The 24203-nt window shown below is 49.6% G+C and overlaps 1 protein-coding gene across 4 annotated transcripts in view; it reads left to right on the forward strand.

The window, feature by feature from the left end:
• Positions 1-22395, forward strand: part of dlc1 (DLC1 Rho GTPase activating protein) — an 82484-nt gene extending 60089 nt beyond the window's left edge. For all 4 annotated transcript variants that reach the window (XM_010888485.5, XM_010888487.5, XM_020043884.3 and 1 more), the window contains 13 exons: positions 5225-5296; positions 7776-7857; positions 9630-9693; positions 11674-13361; positions 14014-14193; positions 15588-15747; positions 16662-16869; positions 17584-17800; positions 18071-18185; positions 19906-20139; positions 20339-20556; positions 20744-20917; positions 21227-22395. In XM_010888485.5, the coding sequence (XP_010886787.2) occupies positions 5225-5296; positions 7776-7857; positions 9630-9693; positions 11674-13361; positions 14014-14193; positions 15588-15747; positions 16662-16869; positions 17584-17800; positions 18071-18185; positions 19906-20139; positions 20339-20556; positions 20744-20917; positions 21227-21326 (3512 nt within the window). In that variant the 3' untranslated portion in view covers positions 21327-22395. The remainder of the gene's footprint in view (positions 1-5224; positions 5297-7775; positions 7858-9629; positions 9694-11673; positions 13362-14013; positions 14194-15587; positions 15748-16661; positions 16870-17583; positions 17801-18070; positions 18186-19905; positions 20140-20338; positions 20557-20743; positions 20918-21226) is intronic.
• Positions 22396-24203: the final 1808 nt, after the last annotated feature.

A 24203-nucleotide genomic window follows, 5' to 3' on the forward strand; every position in this document is an offset into this window, starting at 1 on the left:
TATAAAACAAGTCGTTTTAAGTTGGCCTCCAGCACTGTAACAAATTCCTGTTTAATACAGCGGGGTTGCATGAAACAGGCGATATGGTGAAAATTCGCTTCGGGCTGTCAGATAAGCAATCTCTCCAGGTCTCCACTGTTCCTATGCCGACTTCACAGAATGTCAAGATAAGGGCACACACTGAACCCACACAGATTCATCCAGGACTTGCGTTATTTTACGCTTGGACATCGATACCTTTCAATAGACTATAGTGTGTTCCCAAGCACACAAAACCCTTTGAAATACTCACACTGTTGATTTATTCCGTTAGAATAACGGGTCCGTCTCAGTGTTTGGTTGTGTGTGTGTGTTTCAGTGCGTAATTCATTGCGCCTAACTTCTGTCGTTAAACGTGTCTTTGGCATTGAGGTTTCTAATGCTTCCAGTTGGCTTGAATGAACTACCATAAGCTGAAGTGCCTTTTGCTAGTTTATCTTTGGAGAAAAAGGCTTTCTGTTTCGTGGCTGTGATCTAAATAGAGAGCTTGACTGGAACGGTGTTGTGCGTATTTCGGTTGTGCATGTGTTTTATCTGATTCATGGTCATATGCTTCATACCGCTTCTTATCTGACAGCCTCAAGGGATAGCTCCTCAGTCCCTTGTTGTTTAGTTCATTTTTAGTTTATAATGTAACAATAATGTACACATGCAAAATGATTACCCCTAAGAATCATTGATTATAAACCCCCAAAATCTCTACTTATTTCTATTGTGATCCGATTTTATGTAAGCCTTTGCCATATACCTCATAGAAAAAAATATACAATTTACCCTATGGTAAACTAGGTGAGAGGAGAATGATGGAAATAAATCCCAATACTGGTCACTTCATATCAAATGAACACATCCATGTTTCTCTTCAGCCTGCCCTACTCCTGTTCTGACCTTGGGATGTTTTGTTGTTGATGTTTCCCTCATATTGAAGGGCAAACTGTTCCCTGGTCAGTATACGAAGGGATTGGGAAACCATGGAGACCCCTGTATGCTCTGACCTGGGATCTGATTGAACGCTCACCAGACATGCTGAATGGCTTGTGTAAGTCTGGTCACCTGATGCCGGACCAGGGCTCTGAGCAAACATACATCTATCACCGGACCAAGAGACCTTGGGGAACAGGCATTGTGATGATCCATCTGGCCCAGCTGTGTGTGTGTGTGTGTGTGGTTGTGTGTGTGTGTGGTGTTGGATGACTGGAATGAATCATGAAGCTTCTCCATTAGTTACATGCCTGTGTGTGTGTGTGCGTGGGTGCATGTGTGTATCCTGTGGAGCCCGCCAGATGGTGGTACTCTCTCTTACCTACCAGCCAGACCTTCTCACAGAGTACCAGATGTCGTCACACAGGAATGTCATAACTTGATATCCACCAAACTCTGTTTTTCACTTCCAACCTTAGTTTCTGTCACGTCTGAGCCGTATTAAGATGTGTGAAAAATCTGCAAAGAATCTGCAGTTAGTTGGCAAAATGACACTTGTTTACAGTTGGTCATGAACTTTCTAACTGTGCTCGACAGTGGTACGAGTTGTTTTTTGGGGTCTGTACAGACAGACTTTGGAGAGGTCCTGTTTAAATCCTTCAGAAGCCACTGTTGGTGGATATCAGTTTGCTGTCTTTTTGAATGCTCTTCTGGCTTCAGTTGCATTTGGGTTCTCTCTGCCTGTCTCTGCATAGTAACAATGACTTTGGAGTTGTGTATGACACTTTTCTAGAAAGCAAAGTATGAAAGAGAGACACTGCAGGCTATGGTAGTGCTCTTCTTCAAACCTCTAGCATATGCTACATATCCCTGTCGTAACATCATCACCAGCCTTGTTGCGGGCTGTTGGTTCATTGGCCGATGTCCGGTTGCTAGTTGCTAACGAACCCTCCAATAGGATCACAGCTCTCTGGTCCAGCCATGCGCGGCCTTTACCTCTTGCTCTGCTCCACTGAAAAAGGAAATGTTGGCGACAATTGTGAGAATTTCCTGCCACAGGAAATGAGGGAATAGGAGGGTGCAGCGGAGAGAGAGAAAACAGACCCAATGAGGAAGGAGTTTGGAGAGGACAAGGGAAGTAAATGTGGGGAGCAGAGTCATTTCAGAGGGGAGCTTGAACAGACGGGTTGGACCCCAAACAGTTAAACTTTGGCACGGTTCCCTCGGTGCAGAAAACATTCACGCGTTATAATGTCAGTATGTATGACATTGTAACTTACTGCTGAGCTTCTACAAACATCTTGCACAGTTTTTGGGGTCGCTGTGGGGAAATATATTTGGGGGGTAGTCGCCCAAAAACCAAACCTCCACACTGGCCAGATGTGTGCGTTCAGTTCTCGTTTCTGCCATCCACAAGCACGCCATCCAGTCTGATCATTCACGGGGGAACTACCTCACTTCCCCTTCCTGCTTGCCTCACAGGAAGTGAGCCGAGAGGCGCGACAACGACCAAGGGCCACGCTGCAACACGGCACACCTCCTTTTGTTCCCGGCCAGAGAACGGCTCCAAGACAAACACTCCAAGTGATTGTGTCCTCGCTGCCGAACAGTTAAATGCAGACAAAGTAATCAGCTGGGCCAAGCCTAATTAAAGAGGAAGTTAAAAACCAACAGTACTTCAGAGCCTGTCTTCATAAACATTTCTCAGGGGATCTAGGACCGGGGTCTTCCTGTCGATCCCATCATGTTCACTATCTACTTAAAGGAAAAAACGAATGTTACATCTCTTTTTCTGAGGCGTTTAATAAATGTGAACCTGTAGCTGATAATGTGGAATCAGTCGGGGCTTGTGCACATCTGTGGGACTGCCTGGCAAGTTCCTAGTTTGGAATGTCGGTTGGTAACCCTCCTTCTTGAATCTTCCACCCACCGCAGCCCATCTGGCCTGACTAACACGCACGCCCTCTCACTCTCCAGCTGGATATGTGATCCCCAGAACCAAGTCTGAGTTCATCAAGGGCCACACAGGATGTCTCAGGGCATGTCCGTCACGCTAGGCCGACAGGCAGACAGGTAGACAGACAAACAAACAGACATATGTACGTGCGCGGAAGGATTGCTAGCCTGGAGAGGAGAGAAACGCCAGCTCTCAAGTCTTTGTGTGTATGCATGCTCAAGTGTTCTCTGAGAATGGGAGTGTTCCGTTTCATTCTGTTTACAGGATGGGAGGTTTCTATTATTATGATGGAAGGATTATATGTTTGGGAGGCAGAAATAGTTTGCATTGTGTGTCTCTGAAAGCCTTCAGCGCAAGAAGCGCTGTCCCACGCTCCTCCCTCCCCCCACACCCATTTGGAGGGGCGGTTGGTAAGGAATCGGGGGCTACCTGTGTGCTTGTGGCATTTGCATGTCAATGTCTGTCCCTAAACATGAGCTTGCTCACTGCAAACACACAGCGAAAGTGATAAACAGACCCACACACCACGCGCACATTTCAGGCGTTTAGCAGATGTTCTTATCCCGAGGAAACTTCCGTTGGCTACACACACGGACACAGGACACGCGCGCACACAGACAGGAGGCCAGAATCTTCAGTTTACGACTGTATCCATGAATGTTGCTGTAATTAGTCCCGGGTTTTCTGCGTTCCTTCAGGGTTCACACTCTGGCCATGTCACAATTCTCCGGGGCGGGTGTTTGGTGTGGGGGGGGTGGGGGGGGGGTGTACAAAAAAACGAGTCTTAAGACGTACCATTTGGGAACGACAGTCCTCAATTAGTCATCGGGCTATTTTGCGGGCGCTGGCGCAGGTGTCGTCCCGGGGTTGTGGTCAAGCCGCAGGGGGGGAGGTCCCAACGGGCCCTTTTGGAGAGGGTCGGGGTGGGTCGTGTCACATCACACCTATCTGCAGGCTGCCTACCTGGTGCTCTGGTGTCTGCCGTCTAGGCTTGTTGTTGGTATGTAAATGCCTGGTAATAATGATCCTGTCTCAGCGTAGCCGCAGTCAGCTGCAGGGAATTACGGAGCTCTCTGTTTCACAGTCTGTCTGGCTCACTCTGTCTGTTTATCTCTACTTCTTTCCAGGTTCTTCACATCTCTCTCTTTCGCTCTAGACTCTGAAGTGTTGGCCAGTCCACCTCTGGCTGTGCTAGGTGGAGATTACACATCTCTCCAGTTCTCTATGTCTTGTTAGTTCTGTTTAGTTCTCTCTAGTTCTTTAGTTTTCTAGGTCTCTCAACATCTTTTCAGATCTTTCTAGTTCTTTATTTCTCTCTAGTAATCTGTAGTTCTTACGTTTTCCAGGTCTCTCGAGTTCTCTCTGGCTGACAGTTTCTCTCTCCACAAGGAGCCACATGTGCTATATTTGTCCTTTCTGTCCAGTTCCGATTAATTCCTTTCTACAGTAAAACTCCCCCTTCAGAAGAACAGGGCCTCTTCCCTCTTCTCTACTTTCCTGTTCCTCCCACCGCACGAACCTGGATGTAATCTGGGTGGCAACGAGATGGAACCGCCGCCTCGCCTTCTAAAGATAAAACCGACCGCTTTCCAGTTACCATTCCCAATCACGCTCTGAGGCGCGCAGAGTCAATTGCGTTTGTGGTTGTCTTCCTGAAGGTGTAGAGGCCGAGGGGCCAGTTACAAAGAGTCTGTGTTCTTGGATGAGGAATGCCAAGGGTTGTGGGTATTGATGGAGGGTGGGGGGCCGCGGTTGATCATTTGACGTCTAACATCTGAAGGGGCTTAATATCGTTCGTTAGGGAGCTAGTCACACCACGGTCCTTACCCTGACAGCCATTGACAGCACTTGACGGCTCAGTACCAAATGTCGCACCTCAACTGGCAAAACAAACGCTGTAGGATTACAAGACATGTTTTCTTCGGGGGGGGGGGGGACATTGCAACAACGCTAAGGTGACGTGGAAGTAGCGTTTCAGTCCCGGCCTCCAGGGTCGCATGCACGCATAAACATAAACACACAGACGAGCACGCGCACACAAGCACACACACCTTGTAGGCCACTAACGGGGACAGTGGGATCTGTTTGGAACCCTGGGCTTTGCAGTCAGATATGAGGCCGGTGACGGCAGCTAATAAGGTCAAGAGGTTCACAGTTGGACTTCACACGTTTGGATCATAGGCTCCTTGCGTCGCTGTTAAACCGCGTGCACGTGTGACGGGTTTGTATGTGCACGAAAGTCAGCGATAAATGAGATTTGATTTTCATTTCTTAACGTGTCTACCGTTTCTCTTCCCTCCCTTGCAGAGATCGAGGCCAAAGAAGCGTCGGCGTGGCTCAGAGCGGCCGGTTTCCCGCAGTACGCCCAGCTCTACGAAGGTGAGTGCCGCAACGTCCTTCACACAAACGGGGGGGGGGGGCATCGCGTAACGTCCCCTTTACGACTACGCGTTGAACGACGTGCGACAGTAATGTGTCGCCGACGTGACGTTAGTGGTGTCCTTGAGGAACCCATGCGTAGGGCTGTCCATGGCTGTGCCCGATCCATACCGCCTGCACTGAGAAACAAGGGATGGGGACGGACGAGTGGGCCATGGAAAATAGGAAGGTTATCAGGATTTGTGTCTCTTTTCCCATTTACAGTTGAAATCCTGGTTTTATTTGATTTTCCATTGTTCCCTCCCTGAACTGAAGACCAAATGAAAAGTAGCACAATGTATTTCCAACGCGCTGATGAATTCCCCGTTAACTTCAGAAAATGGAAGAGAGTGCGAGATAGGCCATTTTCCTCTGGACCGTCGATTCTTTCTTTCTCAGAGAGAATCTGTGGAATGTACTTCAGTAACCTGCTAACACAATGGGCCAACATTTTATATTAACCAAATAAGCTGGCTCTGCTCATTGTAATGGACAGACCTACAGGCTTCTCTGTTCTCATCCTCTCCAGATCACCTTTAGTGAGCTGTATCTGAATACAAGGACTTTCTTGACATAAGAGCAGTCCAATGACCCATGACCCTTTTTTCTGCCCTCCTTCCTGCACTCTGAATGCTACTCATTTTATAATTTTAAGTGCTACTTCACCCCTCCCCAGCCAAGCAGCATTGCCTGTGCAGACAAACCTCAACACTCTTCTCAAACACACCCCCCCAACACATTCCTGAGGTACCGGGGGGGGGGGGGGGGGGGGTTTAGTGACCCTCACTACTTTTGCTGCAGGCACACAAGCGAAACATTTGTAAAAACCCAAAAGGCCAGAGTGGCATCAAAATGTGTTAAAGACGTACTTTGTTTAAGAGGCTCTGTGTTCCCCCGTTGCACTGTGTTCAACACATACTGTTCCAAGTCTTTTATGTAACCTACGGGAGGCATGATAAAACCAGGTAAAAATAGTTTAAAACCCAGCTTGATCAAGGAAGAAGAATCATGGTTTCCTTACTAGCACTAGACATAGAAAAGACAACTTTTATATTGTTTTGTACACTGGGTTTTATGTAGGGACTTCATTCCTCACACGAGGGTATATCAGTGGGTGAGTGTTCTGGAGAGTCAAGAAAAAGGAGCACTCTATTTCCCAGTGAATCTGATCTGACAAACAGCCCATCGTCTTGGCCTAATCGCCTTCATTTCTGTGCCGAGGCCATGTTATCGGCATTTCCGCAACTCGGCGCTTGTCGACATTGAGCTGTGCCGTGTCTGCTATCTGCCAAGGCCCTGGAATTGTTGCCACGTTTTCGGGTGCGTGTGTGAAAGGTGCGTGACAGCAGACACGCAAGGAGAGACACACAGACCCAAAAGAACACACACACATGCACGCGCACACACGCACACACACACACGCCAAAATCATAATCAATCACTCCATCCCTGACAGCTTTGGAGCTATGCAGACTTAAAGCAGGTCATTGTGACGATTCCACACTCAGTATGAAATTCCTGCGGACGCACGACAAGCCCCCCGCACCCTGTCTCTTATCCCCGGGCGATCTCTGTCCCATTGTCCCAGCCCGGCCCCTGGAGGACTTCTTCCAGGCCGGAGATAAGGCAGACAGATAGGACTGTTGCGTTTCGCTGTGTAAAAAAGTCAAGAGAATAGCTGCCGTTTTCTTATCACTTTCGACCCTCAGGGTAGGCCTGCGTCCAAAATGGCACAACATTCCTTCAAGTGCCCTACTACTGGTTAAATGTGCCTTGGTGACCTCCGTAGGGAGTGGAGTTTAGAACGAGGCCTAGGTAGCTAGGAGGCCAGTGAAAGAGCTTTGGGACCCCGCGCTGAGGTCTCCAGCCAATCGGTTTAAATCTCTAGTTTTCGAACGCAAGTCCGTTGCTCCTCATTTCGAGTCCGAGCGCGTAGCCCAGGCGTGCACTCTGTTCCCCTCGAGCCCCCAGTCCGACGTAGAGCAGTGTGTAGGCTTCCATTTGAGTCATACATCAAGTGACTTGTTAATAGACTCGGTCTGAATCCCAGATTGTCCCTCTAATAGAGTGATATGGGGTTGAGGACCCGGGTGGTGGTGGTGGGGGGGGCTGGGGGGCGGGGGGCACCTATTGTCATTCTCCTGTGGACCCCCACCGCGCAACCCACCCCCACCCCCACCCCCCCGCTGCACAGGTCCTCAATGGCGCAGCTGTGTTTGTTTGGTCGACTAAGACGCCACTTCCTGTGGCTTTTCATCGTGGCGCTGTGCGGGGGAGGGAAGGAAGGGGTTGGTTCTGGGGAGACGGCGACGTTTGACCCGGGTTGTTTTTCCGTGGAGTTTTTCAAATTTTAGTTTGCGTTGAACTGTGTCTGCCTACTGATGCGGCAAAAAGTCACATCCTAAATGAAACAAAGTGTCTGTGTCTCTGTCTATTTCAGATGGTTTGTTCCCCATTGAGATAGAATCTGTGACCAGGGACCATGATTTCCTGGACAGGGATGCCATTGAGGCTCTGTGCAGGTGAGACCTTTCCTCCATCTATTCTACTTTTCTCCTTCCTCTTTCTCTGTGAGATCTCCTTACCACTCTGTGCTCCTCTATTTCTCCCTTTGCTCTCTTTCCTTTACCTGACTCTCTCTCCTTTTATCTCTTCTTTCCTTACATTCTGTATTTCTCTCTCCCTAAATCTCTTAATCATCTCTTTCATGTCTTCAATACGGGTTGTCATGGTTAAGGTAGCGTGGATAGTGAATGTGGCATGCCCCACATGTTGGGCCTGAGATGAAAGAAGAAAGTGATAAGCCTCTCTCTCTCCTTCCTTACCTCTGTCTCTCTCTCTGTGTTTTTCCTACTTTTCCTCTCTCTCTTTCTCTCTCTGTTTCCTTCCTTCTGTACCTCACTCTCTCCTACTTTCTATCTCTCTTTGTCTCTCCTTCTTTACCCCTCTCTCTCTCTCTGCCTCTTCTACCTTACCTCTATAGACTCTGCCATTAGTTGTCACTCTTACTCTCTCTGAATCATGCTGTTTGTCTTTCGTCATACTTTCCTCTTTCTCTTTCATTATGCCTGTCTTTCTCTGTCTTTCCTCCCTCTCTCCAGGTGGTAAGGTATAATGCCCTGTGGGGGTCTGTGAATATTTACCTCTCTCCAGTCAGTCATTTTATCTCCCTCCATTCCCTCCCACGCTCCATCTCAGTGGTCACTGTATGTTCTTGTTTACAATTAAGAGAAAAGAAAAACAGAACATTCCTCCCTTGGCCACACCTGAAGAGCTTCTAGGCCCAAGGTGTTGTGGGTAGAGTTCAAAGGTCTTTATATCATTTGATATCATGTCAGTGCTGGAGCTCTTATGATACAGTGCATTTCAAATCTGAGAACGGCCATTAGCAATGGCTGAAAAACATAATATGAAGTAGTAGTAGTAGAGTAACAGTAGTAATAATACTTGTAGTAGTAGTAATACTTGTAATAGTAGCAGTAGTACTAGTAGTAGTAATAGTAGTAATAATATTTGTAATAGTAATATTTGTAATAGTAATAGTAGTAGTAATAATTGTAGTTGTAATATTAGTAGCAATAGTAATAGTAGTAGTAATATTAGTAATACTAGCAGTACTAGTAATACTTGGTAGTAGAAATATTGTCCCCCAGTCATCCAGCCTTTGTTACAGTCCAATTGACTCTAGGCAGCGGTGAAAGTAATGTAAATACACAGTTAAATACAGTTACATCTGTTTATCCAAACAGCTTTTATCCACGTTAAGTGGTCTTTTCAGTTGGTCTGTAAGCTCCAGAGCCTCAGCAGCAGGTGGGCTTGGTCTCCTATCTGGAGGTTGTCTCTCCATGCCAGCCTCTCAACCCCTTCCTCCCTACATTGTCACATGATCCGCTCCAAGAGCCCTCCAGAGGGTAGAGCTCACTCGCTCACACACACTCACACACCCCATGGCCAGGTGTCCAGGGGGATAAGCCCCCACCCCCCCCCCCCTCACCCGTCACCCTTTGTCATCTTTTTTTTGCCACTAGCAGATTTCTTTTCATTGCCTCTCTTCTTCCTCTCTTATCCCCCAGCTTATCCTTCAGTGCCTCATTAGCTGTCCTTTCTCTCTTCTTCCTCTCTCGTCTTCTCTCCCTTCTGTCTTCCTCTCTTCCTGTCTTTCATCCTCTGGGCTTGTCAGGTCAGAGTGCTGAGAGGCATGTTTTTTGTGGGCCTTTACAAGGACTCCCCCAAGTGTGTGTGTGTGGGTGTGTGTGTGTTAGCTATCTGATTGTGTGTATCCCTCTATTCCTAGGAGATTGAACACCCTCAACAAGTGTGCCCTGATGAAACTCGACATCTCCCCGCAGAGGAAGAGAGTGAGTGACATCTTCTTTCTGCCCTTTCACACCAAAGGAAATCCCCCTACTTTCCTAAACCCGCGGTTCATTTTTCCAAACCCTTATGGGTTCGACGATCCCCCGTTGCTCTCCCTATGTCTTAATGAAAAGGCACCTGTCTTTTTTATCAAGCTCTTTCTGAAGACCCCCGGGGCAAGAAAAGCAAGAAAAAGATAGCTTTTATGTCCAAATGAAGGGGTTGCTGTTCACGCGGGCCAGTCCTCCTTCCTCAGGCATGATCTTGAACACACACACACACTCACGCACTCAGCACTTCCTCATACCTTTCATTGTCCATAAAAGGGAAAGATATGCCTCTGTGGTCTTTTGCTCTGCGTTGTACATCGCAAGTCTCTGTTAGTTGTTTTGTGACTGCATCTTCCAGTGTTAAAAAGGTACCTTTCTAATTAGTACGATACCTGGGAAAATGTCTTCTCGCCCGGGATCAGTGAGAAAGAGGTTGTCAGGGCCAACTAACTCAAACTAAAATGGCAGCACACTGATGAGTTCCAGCTTCCATTTATCTCGTTTTTTTTCTAATTGCTTGAACTCAAGAGCCGGACTAGGTCATTGTTCCGTGTGTGTGTGTGTGTGTGTGTGTGTGTGGGTTGGTGGGTGGGCTTGGTGGGCTGGTGTTCAATAGGATGCGCTATGTCACACTTCATCAGGAAATGGCTAGTCCAACTCTTTTGGAGCCCACTAGTCAGGACAGGAATGAATTGTCTTTACTCCCAGATACAATCTCTCTCCCTCAATGCGTTTTCCTCACTCCCGCTTCCAGAAGGTGATGAAATCAGAGATACGACATCGTTCTCACGTCTCCAAACGTCCGTACTGAATGAACGGAGCCGACGATAACATTGGCCATCCAATGTTGACAGGGGCGCTGTTGTCAAACTCACGCGCTGTGTCGGGGCGTGACGTCAAACGCAACGCAGTTCCTCAGCCGGGGCCGTCGTGATCAAAGCATAAGTGAGAAAGGGTGGTGCGCGCGCGCGCGCGCGAGCGTGTCGCGTTGAGTGGAGAGTTGGGTCGTAAAAAACGAGGACCCGGGGTTTTGTTTTATGGGCTTTCGTCCCCACGGCTATTAGCGGGCCGTGAAGGAGGCGCCTGTGAAGTCCGGGGCCTCTCGCGCTCCTCCACTCCTCCCGGCTCCACAGGGCCACGTTCTCCTGTCCTGGATTACAGGGATAGACTGACCCAGTGGGGACAGCAGGGCCGTTACCCTGTTTCACACCCCAGGTGTGTGTGTGTGTGTGTGTGTGTGTGTCTGGGAAGAGAGTGGCATTATGAAGGAGTTTATTGTCATGGTAGAGAGAGAGAAGGGAGAGAAACTTGTCGTCTAGTAAGATCATGGAAAGTGTGTGTGTGCATGTGTATGTGTGTATGTGTAAGAAGCTTGACCCTAGCCTGGCCGGCTGGAGTGTGAACTCTGAGGGTCGGGTGGAATTTCCTGGAGTTCCCTTGGGGCCTGAGATAAATTAACTGGGCTGGGAGGACACTTTGAAGGGACTGGGGGAAGGTCTGTTTCTATGTGCGTGTGTGTGAAAGAGAGAGAGATAGTCATGTTGTCGTTTCACGGTCACAGATAAGTTCCAACACAATAACAGCCTTTCTGTGCCTGTGTGTGAATCTTATCTCTGTAAGGTCCGAGCGGTCAGGAGGGAGTTGAGGGATGTTTACAGACCAGAAAATATCCCTGCTGCTCTCACACACACTCCCAAATGGCGTCCTTTTCCCTATTTAGTGCTCTGATTTTGACCAGAGCTTCATGTGCCCGGACCAAAGTTAGTGTACTGTCTTGGGAGTAGCATGTAATGTGGACTGGTCAGAATCAGGCCGGCTGTTGCTGACTTTCAGCTGAAGCATTCATGTATTTAACTTGGCTTGATCTCATTGTAATATTGTCTTCCCCTACCTGTCTCTTTCTCTCTCTCTCTCTCTCTGTCTCTCTCTCAGAGTGAGGATTCAGATGAGGACGAGCCGTGCGCCATCAGTGGCCGCTGGACCTTTCAGCGGGACAGCAAGCGCTGGTCCCGTCTGGAGGAGCTGGACGTCTTCTCCCTCCCGGGGGCTGACCAGCCACCCTTCCCCCAGGACCAGAGGCCCGCGGCTGGGCAGGGCAAGCTCCGCGAAGGCCTGAGCTCAGAGAGCGTGCTGACCGACGTCAGCGAGCAGCCCGAGGTGACCTCGCTCCACAGTGGCGGGAGCGACGTGGGGAGGGGCGTGGCGGGGAATGCCGACGGTGCCAAGCCCCGTGACGCCACGGCTGGCGCCACCCGTGCCAGCTCCGTGGCCAGCGTTTGCTCCTCCTCGGGCACGGGGGGGTCGTGTGGGATCAACGAGGACTCGCTGTCCGACGGGCCCCCGCCATCGCCGCTGGAGACCGCCCTGAGACGCTTCACTTTCGAGGGCAAGTCCGGCAGAACCGCCGGGACGGGAGGAACGGAAATGAGAACGCGAGAGGCGGGCGGCGGGAAGAGTACCCGATCGCGGGCCAAAAGCTTCCTGAAGCGAATGGAGAGCCTCCGTCTGAGGAGCACCTCGTCCAGCAGGAAGAAGAAGGGCGTGGCGGGCATCGCCCGGTTGGAGATCAGTGGACCTGTCATCAAAGAGGGACTGGACGATGACAAGCTCCGGCGCCTCAATTGCGTCGACATCTCCAGCCTCGACCCCACCCTGACCGCGACCCTGAACCGCAACAGGAGCGTGTCCTACTCCACCCAGACCAGCAGCGGGAGCACCGGAAGCACGGGCAGCAGCCAATCAGAAGCAAGCAGCGGGAGCGCCGTCAGCACCCCAAGCCCGGTGACGCGAGCCCGAAGCCACAGCACCGCGGCCGGGTCCGGCAAGAGAGGCGGGATGTACCTGGAGGGATATGACCCGTTAAGCGAGTTCCTGCAACCGCCTCAAAAACCTCCCGGTTCCGCTCGACCCAAAAGAGCGCAGCAACCACCCCAGCAACAGCCCGGCAACCAGACGGTGGCGGAGCAAAACTGCCAGAACCGCGGTGGCCTGAGCAAGCGAGGTCGCCTCAACGGAGAAATGGAAGATGAGGATGAGGAGCAGGGCGTGATATTCTTTTACCTCCCCGAAGGCCATAAACCCGGCACGTTCCCCAAAGCACTCGGCGATGGCAAACTACCGCCTCAGACCAGAAACAGTCAGAGTGTTTCCCTCCCCACCGGCGAGCGCCAGTGCGGCAGCCGACGCCAAACACGCCGCAGTTCCACGGGCTCGGCGGAAAGTCGCCTCAGTTTCTACGACAACGTGCCTGCCACGGCGTATTACTGCGAGGAGGAGGACGAGCAGTACGGGGAGGGGGAGGAGCCTAAACTGGAGGAGGTGCTAGAGCAAGTCAGCGGCATGCAGCGATTTGTCAACAACTGGACGGACGGGGTGCCCGTGGGCGAAGAGGAAGACGAGGAGGAGGAAGAGGAGGAGGAAGAGGGGGATTCGGATTCCGCGCTGGATTCGGCTTCGCCGTGTCCGTCCTCTCCTCTGCAGAACCGCCTGGAGGAGACGGAGAACGGGAGCGACCAGGACAGCACAGGCAACCCTCTGAGAGAAGGAGAAGGAGAGGGGGAGGAGGGAAGGAGGGAGAGGAGGGACTCTGGAGTGGGAGCCTCTCTCACCAGATCCAACCGGTCAGTAAATGATTCGTTAATGCGGCGCGTCTCTCTTAATCAATCTGCAGATGTTTTGTTGCAATATTGAGGGACGATGTTGGGGGACATGAACAGACATAAACAGGACAGATTAAGGTACAGCTAGACAAACACCAAGAGGTTCAGGAGAAGAAAAACCAAAAGAAAGAAAGAGAGGGGGATAAAACAGAGGAGACACTGGGGACGTAACCTGTTGTCCCGGCGTTGTGGAGTGGTGAATACCTCGGAATGCCGATTCGTTACCGCGGCAATGTAGCCATTCCCTCAGGAATTCACAGTCAGAATTCCAGAGGGTTTCAGGGCCGTAGCTGCTGACAGACTTCCCAGGTTAATCCCTGCTGTCCCATAGAGCATCTGTTAGCAAACAGGTTATAGGAGTAGACTAGTTGTTTCACTGTTTACCGTGTTAAACAGGCGGGACAGGTGAAACCACACGCTTAACTTTCTGACCTCCGGTCAAGTTATGGAAATTAGGCAACAAGTGATTAGGCACAAACATGATTCATTACATGCATTTGTGGGTTTGTTTGTGTGTGTGCTTAAGCAAATGTAATGTCTCTCAGTATGTTTTCCGTGTGCCATATAGTGTGTTTAATCCAGGCACTCATGTGTTGTTGTCCCCCCCATTTAGGCCGCAGAAGTTGCGCTGGCCCAGTTTCCAGGCATCTCACCGGCCAAGTCACTCCTGGGCCCGGCTGCAGATAGGCTGCCAGTCAGTACTGCAGATGAACCTTCTCCAGAAGCTGTCTCTGCTGCAGCTCACAGCACTCCTGGAGAAACACACCCCCACCAATAAGCACGGATTCAGCTGGTGAGTCGGTGAACGGCGCCATATTGAATGTTCACAACGTCCTGGTACTTTGGGTTGGGGCGTTGGTGGCAAATGCATCGGGAGAATTCCCCAAAAGAGGTCCGGTGTGAATGCTATTTCAAAGTGCAGGCCGTAAAAGCAACATTCAGTCTTATAAACAAATAGAATCCGGGCGGCAGTGTCGGTCAATTGTGTTTCAGTTACCGAGCTGAAAATAGTCACATCCGACTGTAGTTACGGCAATTCAGACACAGTTTCAAAACTCCAATATATCTCTGTAAACCAGCGCATTTATACAAATGCTCATTATCCCATGGGCAGTGTTCTAGTTTCCTATAGCCCAGCCTGGACCTCTAGTCCGGGTGGCTCAGAACATTCTGAATGGACGAATAGACAATAACATTGATCTGTCCTGTTCTTCCGTGTTCCTCTGGTTGTGTTTTCCGACCCCAGGCCGTTCCTTCCACTAGAAGCCTGAATGGGAGTTGGGTTTCAACATTCTTTCCCAGGCTGGCTAATTACTGGGGACACCGTATGATGGTGTACACTGTCGTCATTGGACAGGGTCAGTCGGAGGGTTCACACGCACTGGTGTCACGGTGACGACCGGGAGGCCGACTCCGCGGCTTCGGTCTCCTTCAATTACCTCAGTGGAAATGGCCGCACCCGGCCCAAATAGCGCCGCTTAATAGTAATGTGCAATAAGGCTTTATGGCCCCCTCAGTCACTTTCAGTGTCACCGGTGTCCTCCCTTTGCGTCCGGGAAACTCTGGGGGACGTCTGTCTGGGACATTTCTGCTGTGGGTCAGAGGTCATTCTCTGCTTGTATCTCTCGGTCTTTTTCTTTTTACTTTTCTCTTTCCCATGCTGGGTTTCCCCTCGTTTTTCACTCGCTCCCTCTCTCTCTCCACCTCTCTCTTGTCATATTTCCCTCTGTGCTCTGTTCCTTATCCCTCTTCACAGCTTTCTCTCCATCCAGCTCTCTTATGGTCCCCCTCCACCTTTCCTGCTGTCAATCATCTTATCTCCCTGTATCTTGGTGATCGGTCTAACTTAAGTAAATACAGTAGCTTCCGCCTCCACCTCTCTCTTTTAGTTGGACTATGCTCCCTTATTCTCAATGCCAAGGGTTTACACAGGTTTGTTTCATAGGGGGGAAAAGTATATATATATATATATATAAAATATTAATGTGTGTGTATATATATGTATCCTAAATAAATATTACTGAATAAAATATTTAAAAATACTAACGCATTAAAATAATTTTATTATGTTTCTTCTTCACTTGGGGCTATATTCGTTTTTGTTTTTGTACGCAGGTAGGTGCGTGCGAGTTGTCATTAACGGTGCTGTTTTAACCTGTACCTGGGCGCTTCGTGTTTGTGTTTTAGGGCCGTGCCAAAGTTTATGAAGCGGATCAAGGCACGGGACTACAAAGACCGAAATGTGTTCGGTGTGCCTCTGTTACTCAATGTCCAGCGTACCGGTCAACCTCTGCCCCAGAGCATACAGCAGGCCATGAGATACCTGCGCAGCCAGTGCCTCGACCAGGTACAAACTGTCTGCCTGCCCACTCGTCTGTCTGTCTGCTCCTCTGTCTGTCTGCCGACCTGTCTGCCTGTCTCTTCAAAACCCAGTGTTCACAATGCGTCTCATTTAGCTCCCAGGCAAGCTTAGTGTGGTTGCGTAGTTACAGTGTGGCGAAACCCTGTAATCTGCCCTTTTCTAAGAGTGTCGGTTGTGGAAAATGTCATTATATAATCGTTGTATTTCTAGACATCCTCTTCTTAGAATTAACTCAAATAATGATAGACACTTTCTCACACTGTATTACATAAGTCGTATTGCGTTTTATAAACCGTCTCCACCCTCAGACACACACACTCCTGGCCTGGGTAGAGTCAAGTGTTTCCAGCTGTTTAGTCACCTTTGTCAGGCTTTTAAAGAGAGAGCGAGACAGAGCCAAGGGATTGCTATAGCGACGGACTGAGAGAGGGATGGAGAAAAAGAGGTAATGAGGGATGGCTTGATCGTCTGAACTGGACAACAGGCCTCTGTTCCAAACTGTGAAAGCTCATGGAAAGTATTTCAAGCTCCTCAAGCCAGAGCTTTTTTGCCTTCCAGGTGGCAGCCATTTTGAAAAACCATTAACTGAAAAAGCCACTGATTGGGTCCCACAGTAGGAACACTCTACTCAAGAGCCATAATGGAGTCCATGGGTTACCAGTGGCACCCTATTACCAATGTTTCGGGGCTATTTGGGACCCATTCAGAGACAAAATGTCTCTGAATGTGTGATGACGTAGTCAGTGAACCTTTACAATGGCCCCCTTGTTCCATTAACATCACTAACTGTGTTTTCTGAATGTTTCAAAAACACAAGGTCTCTCTAACTGCACGAGCGCCCCGGTTCCAGGTGAGAACCTGAACACGTCGACAAACCCTCTCATTTTCCACCTCCCCAGGTCGGCCTGTTTAGGAAGTCGGGCGTCAAATCCCGTATCCAGGCGCTGCGCCAGATGAACGAGGCGTGTGGCGCAGACGGGGGAGGAGTCAGCTACGAGGGCCAGTCGGCGTACGACGTGGCCGACATGCTGAAGCAGTACTTCAGGGATCTGCCCGAACCGCTGCTCACCAGCAAACTGACAGAGACCTTCCTGCAAATCTATCAGTGTAAGAACAGAGGGAAAGACACACACACACACACACACACATTACATTGACAGGTACACACGAAAACACCCAGAAGGCCGACAAACAAATCCAGGCGGTGATTTCGTAAAATGCAAAGCATCTCCGAGCACCGTAAGTGCATGTCTTCTGGCCAGGATGGAAAACGAATAGAGTGCCGGAAAATACCTGTCGGATGATGCAGTGTCTGACGCACACACACAAACACACCCACACACACACACACACACACACACACACACACACACACACACACACACCATTAGTCCCCCTTGCCACTGCTCTTTCCATGACACCGGCAGCCAGGCAACCCGAGGCTCTTTCCACTGGTGTGTGGTATAAACCACGGCATATCAGGAAGGGGATCCTAAATCAGTCGTCCGTCAATGTCGTGCACGTGCACGTGCACGTGCGGCCTGATGTCGCGGCTCGTGAGCCGTGTTTTCAGTTGTCAAAGTGATATGGACAAAAAGGCTAATTGAACTGAATTCATATAAATGAAATATAACTGAATATGTATTCACTGCTCTTTCAGCGAAACCCCTCTTCAGTCACCCAACACCTCCCTATCAAATCAAACATAAACATTGCCGGGAAAATATATTCAAAATAAAAAATGCATTCAATTGGACTGAATTGACTGAAGTGAACCGAGGTGAATAGATATCGAGTGAACAAGCTTCTTGACTCCCTCAGACATGCCCAAGGAGCTGCGTCTCCAGGCCTCCCGCGCGGCCGTGCTCCTGCTGCCCGACGAGAACCGCGAAGCCCTGCAGACTCTCCTGTGTCTGCTGAGTGACGTCACCGCCGCCGTGGCCGAGAACCAGATGACCTGCGCCAATCTGGCTGTGTGCCTGGCGCCCTCGCTCTTCCACCTCAACACGCTGCGCCGCAAGGAGAGCTCCTCGCCCCGGTAAGCGGTGCCAGAGGAGGGGAGGGTGGGTGGGCGGGTGTGTTGAACTGTCTGGTTCCTTATCTGGCATTCCCTCCCTTCCTGTCATCTCTCTCTGTCGGCGCTGGCATGATTCAGAGGGGTGATAAGGTTTTTTTGTGTAAATCATTCATTGAGGAACAAGTGTGAAACACCCAGCTAAGTGTGCGCTGGTGCCTGTGCTCAGAATACAGCTCTAAGTGGCCGTGACTAACTGTGTGTGTTTTTTGCCATCCTGGTGCGTTGCTGCAGGGTGATGAACAGGAAGCAGGCGCTCGGTAAACCCGACCAGAGGGACCTCAACGAGAACCTGGCCGCCACCCATGGTCTAGCACACATGATCCAGGAGTGCCGGAAACTCTTCAGGGTAGGTTTCCATTCCTGGAACCTCACCAGAACTTTACTCTACACTTCTTTACTGTCTGATTAGAACCTTGGTAGAACCTCACGTCACCTTCAACCATGTGCCCGAGGAGCCTACGGTTCTCCGACAGGGGTGTTCTGCGGGTGTTGGGACAACATTGCTCACGTAATAAAGCTACGTCTCAATTGTGAAAAGCTGAACTGAATTCTAGGCCATGTTATTGTTACATAACAAGATATCAGCTTAGCCAGATAGCCAAGCCGCCCTACTCGCCCCACTCCACTCCGTGTCTTACCTGCCCTGGTCTTGCTCCACCTTTCTGTTTACTGTTGCACTCGCCGAGCCCCATGGAATGTTGGGAATCGTAGTTACATAACACCGACGGTCTGCTTGACAGAACACAGTAAAGCTGCTTTCTAACCCGGCAAAACCCACAACTCCATTGACCAATCTTTTATGGTTCTGTTTACCCGACGCACACCGGCTGAGCCCCAAGGAATGTTGGGTAGCCTACTGTAGTTACGTAAGACAGAGGACTACAGTAAGCTGCGCAGCAATGAACAACGGACAATCCCCTTGAATGATCTCGGCCCATTGGGGGTCATGAGAAGAGTAGGTTAATGAATGTTGGCAGAACCATCGGAGATCCCAGTGTTAGGCCTAGAAATCCAATTATGGCACCGGTCCGCCCCCCAATCAGTCGGCTCTAAAAGGCATTGATAGAAAGCTTTACAACTTAAAGGGGACTACCTTGTTTCATTATTACCACCACTCTGGACCCTGCAGCAGCAGCATAACACAAAACACATGAAACGTTTCGTAAACGTTCATTATGCATCTCTGGTGGATGTGATCAATCACCACTAGACTTCACAACCAGTAAATAGCATTACCTACCTCGCAGATCCCCCAACACACACACACACACATCACTGTTCTTTTCCTGTCATTTAGCATTAGTCTGTGAGTGGATGGGGTTGGCCTCATGACTCAGACGATAAGAAGGTAGAAGTTTAACAAGTGTTTTTTTTTCCTTCAGCTTTTGTACTATTACGTACATTCAGCAGCACCACTAACCTCTCTCATCACGGTCTTCTTTCATCCTCTCTGTCAGACAACGTTATTCCCGGGTAATATATTATGTCAACTAACGGACGTTTTTAAACAAGCGGGAATGAGAGAGGCAGACGGAGTGGAGTGGAGTTGAGTGGGGGAGGGGGAGAAATGGACAGAAGAGAGACAGAAGAGAGGAAATAAGTTACAGTACAAGCGGGGAGAAAGACTGGCAGGGAAATGAGAAAAACAGGATGCTCTCCGATTCTATTTTAGGACTCCTTTATCTTTGTCTGAGATTTTCTGTGGAATTTCCCCACAGCTTGACACAGTTTGAGTCAGAATTCGATTGGCACAGAAAAGGCTGGTTGATGAGGGTTAGCGAGGCTTAAGCTTGTTTATAACAGCTCGGATTGTCGGATCTTGATTCTGCGGTTGTTTTGTAATTCCTTAATATCTGTCTGTTGGGGCATCCGCCCATCAAGTTATTTACATGCCGAACAATACTGTTCTGGTGTGTTTATGATGACCAGAGACAGGCTGGATCTTGAATACGTCTTCCACCTCAACACCCAGCTGTTGCCTCCCATCTATAGACTCTCCCTCTGTCATCCAGTAATTGTAATTGTATGATTAACGAGGAAACTATTCTGCCCTCGCCCCTCATCAGATCCCAGAGGAGATGAGTCGCTGCAGGAACTCCTACTTGGAGCAGGCCCTGATCCCCCTGAAACTGGAGGAGCTGGGAGGTTCCCCTCGGGGTGACGGGGGCGCCGGTAGCCCCCCGGGATACAGGGCCTACCTCCGGGATAGCCTGGACGCTCTCCTAAAAGAGGCCAAGGACAAGTTCAAAGGTTACGACAGCTGCTCCACCCCGGAGCATGCCGAGCTGGCGTACAAGAAGGTACAGAGAGAGAAAAGGATGCCATCTGTTTTATTCTGTGGGACGGATGTTGTCTTTCCAAGTCGACTCCGACTGGCCTTATGTGACAGTTATATTACTAGGAAGCATGGCCACATGCTTATTTGATTGTTTAAAACACACTACATTATATTATTATATTTTCCTCCAAAAACCCCCTGTCTCGTTTCGCGGCTCTCAGGTCCACGACGGCTCACCGCTGCGCCTGTGGAAGGCGTCCGTGGAGGTGCCCGCGGGCCCCGAAGAGGTGCTGACGCGGGTCCTCAGGGAGCAGGGTCGCTGGGACGAGGACCTGATCGAGAGCCGGGTGGTGGAGGTGCTGGACGAGCGCGCCGACGTGTACCAGTACGTCCGGAACACCATGGCCCCCCACCCGGCCAGGGACCACCTGGTGCTGAGGTGAGACTCCAAGGGGCCCCCGTCTACCCATCTACACCCCTCTGTCTCCGTCTCCGTTTTCTTTCCTCCACCTCCGCTGTTGTTCTCCTCTCTCTCTCTCTCTCTCCTTCCTCCCTCCTTCTCTCCGTTTTCCCCTCCCTCGATCTGTGCTGTAACGCGCCTCCTCCGCTGCGCCCTTCCCCTGCAGGTCGTGGGCGACCGACCTACCGAAGGGAGCGTGCGCGCTGGTGTGCACGTCGGTGGACCGCGACGGGGCGCCGCTGCTGGGTGTCCGGGCCAATGTGCTCACCTCCCGCTACTTCATCGAGCCCTGCGGGAGCAACAAGTCCCGTCTCACACACATCTCCCGGGTGGACTGCAGGTCCGTCTGCCGCACCAGTAAAACAGAACGAGTCTAATGAAACCAGCAGAATAGAATAAGTGGAATATCAACAGTAGAGTACAAATCGAACCAGTAGAGTAGAAATATTTTAGCCATTTTATTCAACCAGAAAAACAACTAGAACGTTCAGCGGAGTAGAACCCACTGAATGAAGGGTTGTCGTTTTCAACTGACCCTGACGGGTAACTGTGTTACTTATAGTGGGACGGGGGGGAAGCTTTATAACAGAAGAAGCCCTGTGAGCCTGGTGTGATATTGAAGGTCTGTCCGCTCTGACTCTCCTTCCAGGGGTCGTTTCCCAGAATGGTACCATAAGCTGTACGGACATCTGTGCGCCACAGAGGTGGTGCGGATACGTGAGTCCTTCACCGCTCCGATGGATAAGTGAAGGGACCCGGAGAGCTCCACTTGATTCCTGGGATCGACGTGACAGAGAGGAGGCGCCCTGGTATTCAAAACGCTGTCCTTACCCCCCCCCCCCCCCTCAGTTTGCTACAGCGGTGACCCTGGTCGGGGGTCAAGCCACTGACGCGGACGGCGCTCTCGGCGGACCGACCGGGGGCGGAGAGTAGTCTGACTGGACATGGTTGTCGTTCGTAGACCGTGTCATCATCGTCCCAGTGACGTTACCGTCTGCGACCTCATTCAGTCAGAGGGTCCGACGTGGAGCCCTTAACGTTGTTTTAAAGAGATTTGCTCAGTTTCTTGTGCCAAAGTAAGCGCGTCTGAGGTGAAAGTGGGTCTCACCCGTCCAAATAAGCAGAAGACTGTTACAGAGTCCATGGGCCAACAGGATGTGACATCACCGTCCGTGGATGGGGAGTCACTCTTCAGCCAAGAGAGACCATATGTAGGAGGGGTTAGGGAGCTATTGCTTCTGAGAAGCATGAGGGTGTGTTTGTGTGTTTGTGTGTGTGTGTGTGTGTGTGTGTGTGTTTGTGCATTCAAAATGAATGGATGAACAATTAGACATTATGCACTGGCTCCCAGATGCAATATAGTGTGTATATACAATATCCTGCACCTGTTTGTTTTGCTTTTTCCTGTTGCTTTGTGTAAGTCTGTGTGTGTGTGTGTGTGGGGGGGGGGGGGGGCAAGAGCGTTTGAGTGTTTTATCGTATTAAAGCGAATGGATGGATTATTCGATACCTACAGTGGGCCTAATATTTGTGTTAATGTATTGGAAATATGCAATTTCTTTTCTTTGGTTTGACAAGCGGGGTGTGGTGAGATAATCCTTGGTTGACTGACAGGAAGGAACACTAAGCACAGAGTGGGTTTATCTGATGGAAGATGACATGAAATGGTGGCTGGAACACCAGTAGAGTAAGAGATTTAAGGCATGCCAAAAACTAACGTGGAGACTAAGATATTGGTGGCCCAAAGGTTTTGTGAAATTAAAAGCATTTTATGGATGCAGAGAATATAGACGGCTGTCACTGCTTCAGAAAGCACAGCCAATACTCAGAAATCACCACGTTAGTATTTCAACAGTGTGAGTATGTGTGATTGCAGGTTGTGGTGGTGGGGTTGGGGGTGAATAGAGAACAAAGAACAGAAAAGGGTCCTTTTATAAAGGTGTGGTATTTTACAGGTTTTACTGTAAAGAGGGAGAAGAAAGTGGATAGAAGGTTTGTGGTTAAAAGAAGGAAAAATAATCTTTGTGTCTATGCTTCTTTTGTGTATGTGTCCATTTTTCAGTGTTACCTAAATGAAGGAAAATACTAAATAGTAACAAAGTACACCCTTCATTCATATACTCTTCATAAAATCTGTTTTAATATTGTGTTAAATCTTCTACATTCTCTGTTCAGTGTATGGCATACTGGATCGGGGTCCGTTCCTTTTCAATTGCAGCCATTTTGAAAGTGAACCTCATTGTAAAACATTGAAGAAAATGTGAATTAGAATTTCAGTGTGCTTCCTTAATGGACTGTAATTGATATGGAGTAGTCCCCAATCCCAATGACTAATTTGCTAAGCCATTATGTTGTAACTTGTACATTACTGTATGCTGCCAAATATGAATAACGCACGACAATGACAGTTAATTTAAAGCCTCTATATATTTATACCTCATAAGTTTTTTTTGTTGTTTTTTTGTACCATGTTTATTTTATTGTAAATGTTACGGCTTAAGTTACAGAAATTCGAAAATGGTTTTATCTTTTGTATCATTAATATTATTTCTGTACAGATTAATCACAGTCAAGTGCACTATTAAATGTATTAAACAAAGACTCCTGTTTTAGTGGAATCACTGGTGGTTTAAAAGATCGACTTCTGGGTGGGGTGGAGTTGTTGACTTTTCTGAAGGCACTTCGCAATGTCATTCATGAGGGGTTTTCCGTAAGCTGTCCCTAATCTCTCGCGGAGAGACGCCGGCAACGTGGCTGGTTGTCGGCCCGCAGCGGGCCACCGGCCGACGGGGAGCTGCTTCATTCAGCGTGGCTCTGGTATTGTCTCAGACGGGGGGGAAAGCTCAGCCCAGGGTCGAACCCTACACAACCGGATTACCTCTCTATCTCCTTCACCCCACCCCCAACTGTTTCTCTTCATTTTACACATCGCTACAATTTCACGCTGTCCCTTTTCTTTCTCCCGTTTTCACTCTCATCTTCACTCGTGAACAGACACGCGAAAGGAAAGGCGCCCCAAAAGAAACGTGGTAAACTAGAGTTCAACACGAGGGGCGGAGTGAGAGGTGGGCGTTGGGCGTTGGGCAGCAGGCAGCGGCTTGCTTGGCACATTGAGGGTGATCTCACTGCCTGTCCGTCTTACATAACTGCTTCGTATGGCATGGCTTGACAAAGGCCTGTTGTGGCCACAGCTGGGGGATTGGGGGGGGGGGGGGGGGGGGGGGGGGGGGCGGTCACAGGGTCTAGTTCTCCAGGCGTCTCTCTCACATGTCAGAGCCAGCAGGGGCCATCTGTAGGCTTGAGGCAGGGGCCATCTGTAGCCTTGAGGGGTTGACGCTTTTTCCCACCACGCACATACGGACAGGCAGTAGACTTTGTGCAGTAGATACTGTAACACACTAACCCAGTTCATTATTTCTGTCCACCAGTCATTAGAATCAGGTGTGACAGTTTGAGGTTTGAGAGAAAGCCTACAGGACGGTCTCCAGGAACAGGGTTGGGCAGCCCAGGTGTAAAACACACTGAATTTGGTACACACAGGAGCCTTTGACACACACACACACACACACACACATCTTTCAACAAAGTTGACATTATCTACACTAAAACAAAATAAATGAATTAAT

This window comes from Esox lucius, chromosome 25 (assembly GCF_011004845.1).
Source record: "Esox lucius isolate fEsoLuc1 chromosome 25, fEsoLuc1.pri, whole genome shotgun sequence".
Taxonomy (NCBI): domain Eukaryota; kingdom Metazoa; phylum Chordata; class Actinopteri; order Esociformes; family Esocidae; genus Esox; species Esox lucius.